The 10,178-nt window shown below is 35.3% G+C and overlaps 1 protein-coding gene across 1 annotated transcript; it reads right to left on the bottom strand.

Annotated features, from left to right (window-relative positions):
- Window positions 1-5,244: 5,244 nt before the first annotated feature.
- LOC113770151 (probable E3 ubiquitin-protein ligase XERICO) lies at window positions 5,245-8,084 on the bottom strand. Its single transcript, XM_027314538.1, has 3 exons — window positions 7,846-8,084; window positions 6,906-6,972; window positions 5,245-5,967 (listed from the first exon to the last, which is right to left on the bottom strand). Exon 3 carries the CDS (start codon window positions 5,952-5,954, stop codon window positions 5,496-5,498), a length of 459 nt encoding a protein of 152 aa, XP_027170339.1. The 5' UTR covers window positions 5,955-5,967; window positions 6,906-6,972; window positions 7,846-8,084; the 3' UTR covers window positions 5,245-5,495.
- Window positions 8,085-10,178: the final 2,094 nt, after the last annotated feature.

Genomic DNA, 10,178 nt, shown 5'->3' with positions numbered 1-10,178 from the left:
TTTGGTCAGCAATTTACATACTTTTTGTCCTTCAACGAATGCTAATAATTTAGGCTCACTCTTTTATTACAATTGAAAAAACTGTTGCAACATATACGCTGAAGTAGGTATAACTGAAGGAAAGGGTAGTAAATTTGCAAAACTAGCATTTGCTCCGTTTGAAATGAAGATTACTTTGAAAAATTGACCCCATATGTGTGGACTGCGACTAAAAAGGCCATTGCAATGGATAAAGGATGGGAATATACTTATATACAGCAGACCTTTTTTCTTTTCTTTTTTTTTTTCAAGTCAAAGTACGCGGGTTTTTCTTGCTTTATGCAATGGAAAGATAAGGTCCATTTGTTCCATATGTATCATTTTTAGTTCAATATTCGCCACAGTTGTTCTTGCTTTATCCATAGGAAGATGAGATCTATCTGTTCTATAAGATGACATGTCTCTTTGCAAACTTGCCTAGCAGTAGCAGATATTGAATTCTATAAGGCATAAGGCTTTTGTTAGTCTTTCTAACTCTGAATTTATTGCTTTTTTGGCTGGCAAAATGTTCCTGGGCATGTCAGATCTTCAAATCCTAAGGTATTTTTAATTTGCAAATTGGTGTGGGGAGCCTTTGACAAACTCTTTCCCTTGTCATTTTTTTCATTGTCCACGGGGCTGGGAAGATGGCTGGGCCAGAATGCAGTTTAAATGCAGCAGTTGTTGTTACTGGCCTATGCTGAATTATCACTTCGTGAGCATGCTTTGTTGTAGACTCTTTAATTTACCACTTTACTGCAGTTTCTTGATTTATATTGAGATATATGCATGGAATTGATGTGGTTTCTCCTGATTTCTGGGAATTGCTTCTTAGATTATGCACATGCGATTGAGATAACAAAAAATCCTTGCTATCCCCGACTGAGACCACCTCTGTTATCTGCTGAATGCTCGGTGCATTTGAAGGCAGTTTTTCATGTTGCTGGAATTGTTGTTATCATCATTATATCTGTACTTTCCTGTAAATTTACTGACTTTTCTTGCATGGAAAATTCCAATTTTAAAGGACATTGGAAAACTGCAATGAGAAAAAGCATGGTGATTTTGTTTTGAAAAGTCATCAAATCAGCCTATTGTTGGATTTTCAGGGCTTCTGCTTTTAGGTTGTCATTCCTAATCTTCATTGTGTAAAGTTTTGCTCTCTACAAGAGGTTCAAGAGCTATAATACTCTAGATGTTAGTACTTTTACATTTTGATTACGATATATCAGTTCATCTTTTTCCACTTTTTGCACAAAATGTCCCTCTTACAGAAAAAACATTTAACCCGTTTTTCACACAGGCAATTTTTGTCTCTAATGGTCAAGCACTTCACTGGATTGTTACCAATTCTGCAATGTTTCTGACTTAATCCTTAACAATGAACATAGTTGCATCGAGATGAACTGGCCAGAATATATGTTCAACTTTGTGGAAGCATTTGGGCTTTTCTATGACAGAAATTAAAGTAGTCAAATTTTACGCATTAATCATATATAGGAGCAAACTACATCTCTTATTAACAGAAGCCGAAGCAGATTAGGTACAAAAATGCCTACTGTAATTCGAAACACGATTTGTGATGAATACGAACCATTCAACCATAGCCGAATTGGCTAAAGTCGATTTGATTCCGCCAGTAGCATCAAGTTCAGGTATACATGAGAAATTCTCCACGGTAATATCAAGTACACATGAGAAATTTTGTTCATATGAAATTTTGTTTGTGTAGTAGAATTTGAATACATGACCTTTTATGAGAAAGTGGTCCGTCCTTATTAACTGAATCAACTTGGGTTTGTCCTCGTTTGTTTGTGTGTACTAGTATGTACATGTTATATATAAATATATCTATCTAATTATGTATATACTATATAGGTGGATCTGTTTACGTGGCACTGCTTCTTGTAAAAAAAATAAGAAAAAGAAAAAAGAAAAATACTAGAAGATTTTGCAATCTTTATGATCTTTCTCGAATTTGTCGCTTTTATAGTTTGGACGCTACTTTTTGTAATAATATGTTGTCATAGAGTATCATAGCAACAAGTTTGCCCTAAAGAGTTACTGGGTTATGATAAACATTTCGAAATAATTTGCTTTAGCACCTAAATCAAAGTGTTGCCCATGATTTGTATGCTAGAACAATGTCAGATGGATATATAGAAATAATAGTTTACTTTTAACTTGTTGCCTCTTCTCGATCAAAATCCACATAGATCCGAGGCCTCTTCGTTTGAGGTTCGGATCAGTTTTGTCTAGTTGTGTAAACTGGCACAATTTTGGTATAAATTAATATATATATTTTTTGTGTAATCGTGAATTTCACACCAAGTCAATTATCATTCAAATCTATACTAAAACTGTATTAGTTTAGGATCAGGGACAGGAACGACTGCAGGAGCAACCGTTCCTGAAGGTTATGTATATTTTGCATATGGTGTAACTTACTTTCAACAATGTGTAATTCTAGAACAAAATTTTGTGGGTCCCACACATGTTGTTAAAAACGAGGTACAAGATGAGATCTGGATCGTATAATTTTTTTTTTTTTTGCCAAATCTTGGCCGTGAACTATCAGAAACCGTTCCTGCCGCTCTACCATTAGTTTATGCCGAAATTCAATCAATCAATCAATCCAACCAGATAGAACTGAAACTAGGAAACCCCATTTCCAGTCCACATGTAACAACATCAAAGGTGGACGGAGAAATAATTTAGGGGAATATACTAGTATAATTTAGATTGTAAGGTACACACCCTCTGTCACTCCCGACGGCGCGTGCGGACTCGGGGCGTGACACCTTCCACATGTAATCTTGAACTACTGCAGCCAAAATTTTCTCTTAGGTGGCTCTAATTAAAGTAAAAAGCAATAATAAAAAGAGCGGTGTAAAATTTGGATTTACCATCACCTCACGTTCAAAATCGGAAAGAGTAAATAACGGGCCTTGCTGTTTAACAATTGGTTAGGGGAACCCTAGAAAAAAAAGAACAAAAAATTCCCCAAACTGCAAAACAATGCAAAAACCTTTCTCCCCTGTTTCCCTCTGTTGCATTGACAAAATAGGAAATATCAGAGCAACTCTGCCGCTCATATCCTGCATTGTTATCAACAAAGCACATATTCCAGGTAATTACAAATCCCATGTATATTTGGGGTCTTTTTCTTTTGTTTATATTTTCAGAATTTATAACAATGTGCAATGATGTTTCAATTGTTCGTTTTGTACAACATTTTAACCATATTGATGTCATTTTCTTTAACCAAAAAAAAAAAAAAATCAGAATCCACCCAAGATAGGACAAAAAGAAATCAATTGAAATAATTTGAAGCCAAATGATTGATGAACCTAATAGTAGTATCGTACAATTTCTTTTGCATCGAAACTTAAAAGCGTGATTCCTTCATAGAAGATTTTCATGAACTGCACATCTTGGAATTGTAGCCTGCATCTTGGAACCCCTTGTATTTATTGTATCTTTTGGGAGAAATGTTGGAAGATTTGCATTGTAGCACGTATGACAAAGACTGTATTTGAGATAAAACGGTGGTTGGAGACTTGAGACCTGGTAAAAGAATCAGGTGAAAAACTTTTTTATTTGCAATAGCTTTAAGATCAAACAGAGGACTTTTACCAACTTAACCAAACAACTGGAAGTGTTACACTCTATTTCTATTATATCTTTTAAGCAACTTTTACGTTAGAGGTGTTTGCCTTTTTGTATTAAACATTGATGATCATACAACACGTTTAATTGACCCACATAAAATTATAGAGGACACTCAGCAAAGGTGTCTAAAATTCAAGGTTGGGGCTGGATTTCTTCCATGAGACTGTGAGGTGTCTTTGAAAGTGTAAAATAGGTGCATTTTGATACATTGTTATCTAAAAGGAATTTTATTATTCCTAAACACGCTTTTGAATTATCTTTATAGATCCTGTCTACGTTTTATCTCAAGTGCATCACGTCGCAGTGAGCAGCACAATAAATAACTCTTTAAGCTAATAGACTAATGGATGGATATAAGGATGATCTTTAACTTTAAGGATGATGATCTACTCATGAAATGTTTTGGGGCAAGTAGTTCACTTTCATAATCTGATGCATCAGGAAGTGTTTCTAATCTTCATGTGGTTTTAAATTTTCTCCTAGTTTGTCCAGTATAATACAGGACAAGGATGGCTGAACAACCAAGAATGGGGGAACAACCGGAGAAGCCAAAGATAGTTGTGCCACATATATGTATGGACACGGTGAAGAGGTCATCAAGAGAAGCAACATCAACACCAACATCACCAATGTCGTCGAGAAAACAATCAAGTGTCAAGTATAACTGTCTGTGCTCGCCTACTACACACGCAGGATCTTTCAGGTGTCGATACCATAGGAACACCAGCTTGGTTCACAACAGCATGTCCGTTGGCTCCAAACTCTCCGAGTTAGCGGGTAAATTCAACTGACAAATGTATTGCCTTACAGCAGCATTTGGCAGCAGTTTCGTAGCCTGAGGCCGTCTGGAGTAATGCTTGCACCCTTGTGATGATTTGCATGTTCTTTGTTCCTCTTCCATGGAAGTTGACTGGTGTGTGTGGTAGGACATGGTTTGGGGACTTAACACCACCTTGCTAGACTTGCTTATTGGTTGACTTCTGTACTTCTTGATCATGTGTAGTATAGTATGTGTTTTGTGGATGATTGTTCTGCGAATAGTTCAGTTTTAACTGCAGCTTGCAAATATGTATACACAATATATACATGTATACACCCACACACAAATGGTTTTATATGTTATGACAACCCTGGTGCACAAAGCAGGGAAAGCGGCAAGTGTCTCTTGACAAATTATTCAACTGTATTTTCTTTGGATCATACTGTAACTATGGAACTCGAACCATTTTAACAACCTTCAAACCATTTTGTGGCTATTGTCTGTTTCAACGGCAAAGACATGCCTGTTCAAAGCTTTTGTTCCGTGATCAATTCGTCTGCCAAGCCATGGCTGGAAGGATTTGCACATTTATCCGAGAACTTCCTAGAACAACCCATCTTGACTGCAGGAAGAATCCCATCTCAGCTGCCCTAACAGGCATCCTGAAAAAGTTTGAACTCATAATCACATATTACACTTAGATGCTGATGCCTTGCTGCTGCTTTCACCCTAAAATTTTTGTTCAATATCTTGTCATCAGAAATTATTTTGGAATTATCCTTCCCAGCACAGGATAAATAAGTAGCAGAAATTATTATATTAAGAAAACAATTCTAGAAATCAGACCAGGGTGTTGCAACAAACTCAGATCAGAAGCTCAACCGCATAGAGCATAAGCTTTTGACAGAATATACAATACAAATCTTGGCCACAAGGACCCGTCACCATGAAGGACGCAAAACAGGGGTCACTACAAGCAGTAAATTGTTTGTACACTACTATGCTGTACAACTAAAGACACAGTTTCAACAATTTTGTATTATGCTCACATAGGACAAGTGTTTTCAAGCCCTTCTTGAGGTAGCATATAATTACGACAAAGAGGACATGTAACATGCCAATATTTCAACCACTTTTCCAGGCATAGTCTATGAAATACGTGGCCGCAAGAAAGGTGGTTAATCTCTGCATCTGGCTCGAATTCTGTCAGGCAGACTGGGCACTCATGGCGGGGGCGACTGCAGCTATGGATTGAATCATAACGAATTGCTGGAGTTCTGCTTCGGAACTCCTCCATATAGGACTCAGAGGGGCTTCCACGACATTCTAATGATTCCAAGGTGTTGTCAACGGAATAATCTTCCCAAGCTGCAATGCGAATGCCAACAACCTGAAGGATTGAACGAAATATCTCCTTGACTATGGAGATTGATATGGCTGTGTTTACTAAAATTACACAAAACACTCCTCCATCGGCTGGAGCTGAGTAAGGCGAAAGACCCATGGCAAAATCAAATCTGTTAGATGCAAAGAAAATGTCAAAAACTAACCAGACTTTATAAAACAATGCAAGAAAACGGGTACAATGTTAAAGGAAAACTGATAGAGTAACAATCAGTTTGACACCTTTTACGCAAAACAAATCTAAAACTGCAAAAGTAGCCTGAAGTGATGAGATGATTGTAAACCAGCGTATATGAAACAGCTGCATCTTTCACATTAAAATGTAACCATGGGCCATGAATTGTTTCTGTGACCCAAGCTCCTAAGCCATTACAGAGACACTAAGTTCCCATACCTTCTATATTTCCTTTATGCCCAAGACTTCAAAAGTTGGAAAATTTATGCCTACTACATCAACGATACCTATCACATGAACTTAGAACAGTTTCAAAGCATCCCGGTCTGAACAAAACCAAAGTCTGTAGTATGTCCCTTGTGAAGCTTGTTGAAGCAATTTGAAAAGAGATTCTCCCATAACTTCTATATTTCCTTTATGCGCAAGACTTCAAAAATTGAAAAAAAAATATGCCTATTAAATCAACAATACCTATCATATGAAACTGAAAACAGTTTCAAAAGCATCCCTGTCTGAACAAAACCAAAGTCTGTAGTCCGTCCCTTATGAAGCTTGTTGAAGCAATTTGAACAGATACTTCAAAGGATACACCAGTTAATATATTCATCTGATCATCTCCAATATTTCACTCTTAAAAACATTGAAGGTGGTCCTTGACAAAATTCGTGTGTACATTACTTACATGCCAGGGAACGAAAATGTCAGAAAATACTTATTTTGTTTTGCATGAACTCTGTCTTAAGCTCCATCAGTACTAACTATTAATCTAGTTTCCTATAAAGCATTCAAAAGAATCATGGTATTGCAAAGAGCAACTAAACATAGTTTTGCCCCATTCACAGGACAACCAAAACAGTTGCACTAACAGCAACATACCTTGTGATTCTTAGGCAAAATCTTGATCGGACTTAGAACCCCAGTAAAAGCGACAAATAAAACAGACCTGCAAAAGAGAAATAACACATGGTCAAAAGGATGACTCATTCAGCCATCAAAATGGTAATGTGTGAAACCTAAATTTGACATGCCAGGATGATAGATTGCAGCTTGCAATGAAGATGAATGGCCAATATTCAACAGCTAAAGGATGAGGTGGGACCTTTAAAGAATTAAATAGCCTGCTAAATGGTGAAACAGAACGTTTTCTAAGTCAAATAAGCTAACTAAAAATAGTGTATGCATTTGATCCAGATAGTATATATCTTATTCAAGACACACAAGTTTCTTGTTCTTTCCCTTTTAAGTTTTGTCTGGCAATTTTACGCCAAACAAAACCAAATCATTTCACGTTGCTTTAGCCCATTACAGAATATGCACATTCCCCTATGCCTAGACATCCAAATGAAAGAAACCAAATCCCCACCCTCATCTTCTCCCAGCTCCATAACTGAAGATAAACAAGAAACAGGGTAAAGGGAAAGGTCGTATGAAGAAAGCAGACATATTTCTTAAAAGAAAAACAATACCTAGAAAAAATGGAAAACAAAAGAAAAAAAAGATATTGGGTTTGAATGATTGATGACGGTATGGTTCACTTAAATTCACAGAGAAATTTAGCACTGAAGAAGAGTGATCCAAGAAAAGAAATCAGTGTCACAGAATCTTGGAAAAGGGCTCTATACATAAAATATCAAATTAACCAACAAGGGATATTTAGCAAGAAAGATAACAAATCCAAAATCACCAGAATCTTGGAAACTTAAGATCTATAACTAGCGGTAACAGATCATGCAAACCACCTTTCTATGCAAAACATATTTCCAAAAAGAGATTAAAAAGTAAGGCTTAATTAAGAGAGGAAAAAGAAAATACTTACAAGGTGCGCTGGAAAAGCTACAGAAAGTTAATAATTTGGAGATTATTGTTAAAGAAAGAAGCAGGGTGGCTCTGAAGGGGTTGGTGAGTAGAAGATATTGGAAGGATTGAGAAAGAGGAAGAGGGAGTTGACAGCACATAGGATCCCGAGACGAGGGTCTGAGGAGGGCTTAAGACAGTGGTTGTGTTGATAATAAAGGCTGGCTCACGCTGCCGAGCAATCATATTTTATGCCACCCTTCAAGATCAAGACTTCCTTATTTTTATACATATATAAATGTATACACCCCTAAAACTCCATAGAAACACTTAATTATTTATTGGCCCACCACTACCATTATTATTATCACTTTTCTCATCCGCCAGCCTCCATCCATTCCTTGCTGGTAGCTTTCTATTTTCTTCCATTTAGTCCAATGATTAATTTTTTTAGGCATTAGAGGGGTGGAATTTGGAAAAATGGAAAGAGAAAAGGGAGATTTCAACTCAAGTTTAAGTTGGCTTGAATTGTGTCTTTTGTTAGAAAAATTTTTAAATATTCATTCAATACATTTTTCAATTACTTCTTTTATTTCACGCATGTCACATTGTTACAGTGTATTTTTTTTAAATTAATCTTTCTTACACTGACTTACACTGACAGTGTATACACTGTCAGCGTTAGATGAATGATAACTATGCAAAATTTGAATTTCAATTTGAATTTGAAATTCAATTTTTGCACACATGTCATGAATCAAAAGGTGATAGTGTATATAAGATTTACTTTCTTTTTTTTTTTTATAAAAACTCTAAAAATTTAATATCCAAACGGGCTAATTTCTTGAGGTATTAACTTTAGGGTCTCCTCGACCTATTTTTAAGTTTTGTATGTTAAAGCTATATTATAGCATTTATTGATTGACATAATATCATTAAAGATACCATACTAATTTCGAGCCTTTTTTTTTTTTTTCCTTTTTTGTATCCGGATGAGCAAATTCGTCTCTCACTTTTTAAAAAAATTGTATTTCTTTGTATCCATATTTAGAATGATGTAAAATCATCCATTACATTTTAGAAACCTGCCAATTTTGTCCGAGAATCCAATTCTGACCTACTTTCTAGCTAAGGGTTGTATGGCCTAGCCACCTGCATATTCTAATCTAGGGCAAAATGGGAAGATAAAATTCTTTCTGTCTAAAAGGAAAAGAGAAAATGACCACTTTCATCCTCTACATTATGAAAAATAATTTTTCTTGTTTCTAAAATTAGAGCTGTTAAAGAAATGAGCGGCTCATCGGCTCACAGCTCAACTAAAATTATATAAGTTTGACCTTGGCTCATTTGTTTAATTAAATTAGTCGAGTTCAAACATCAAGTTAGGCTCATTTAGAAGCTCAACTCATGAATAGTTTGTGTACACTCATCTAGGGTCATTTGTACATTTATTCAAGCTAGTATTACTAATTTTTCTCAGTAATGATGTAGATTTATTTTTTTCTTCATTGTTTCGGATTTAGTTTTATTTAAATATTAGAATATTCTTATATTTAGTAAACTTTTTTCTCATTCAATAGACAAATTAAATTGGTTATAAGTTTTTGGTTGCAAAGTTGTATAAGATATTCAAGCACATTTGAGATTTTTTTTTTTTTTTTAGTTTAAGTCTAGCTCATTTATGGTATACGAGTCAAGTTTGAATTCTATCTCGAGATAATTTTAATGAGCCAAGTTCGAACATAATTTTCAACTCGTTACATAAACAAACTAAGTTGGACGGAGCTCGACACGATGACTTAATGAGCCGAGCTTGAAGACCAAATGCTTGGTTAAATTCAACTCATTTGTAGCTCCATCTAAAATTTAAAAGGAATTAAAACCATTCTTGATAGTATACCAATTTCGTTCCAAAACTAAAATTTGATAAACTTTTAGGGAAACAGTCAGCACGATCTAGCTACTTCTATATTATTTCAGGGCTATTTAATTATTTAAATGATGAAGCCAAAAGAAGACGACAAATTAACCTCGTTACACCAATGACTAATACATGCTTGATTATTGAAGAATATAGTTATGCATGTACGCCGAAGATGTTAATTCGTGTATGGATTTGTTGCTATAGTAATATATACAAGCTAGATAAAATCCGTCTACGTTTCAACAATGTCTGCTAATGTTGTTTTGTTATTTTTTATGCGACTTTTATCTATTGTTTCATCAACAAATTCAAGGACAAATCATTCTAGTTTTGGGGACATGATTAAATTTGCTTCAAATAATCAACATGTATCAATCAATGAAACCACGAGATTTTTAGTTTGACTTCCGCTTTTATTTTCACCAATTGGT

The sequence above is a fragment of the Coffea eugenioides genome, chromosome 5, assembly GCF_003713205.1.
Source record: "Coffea eugenioides isolate CCC68of chromosome 5, Ceug_1.0, whole genome shotgun sequence".
NCBI classification, from domain to species: domain Eukaryota; kingdom Viridiplantae; phylum Streptophyta; class Magnoliopsida; order Gentianales; family Rubiaceae; genus Coffea; species Coffea eugenioides.
The sequence above is the reverse complement of the archived record's forward strand: the minus strand, read 5'-3'. Positions and strand labels throughout refer to the sequence as shown.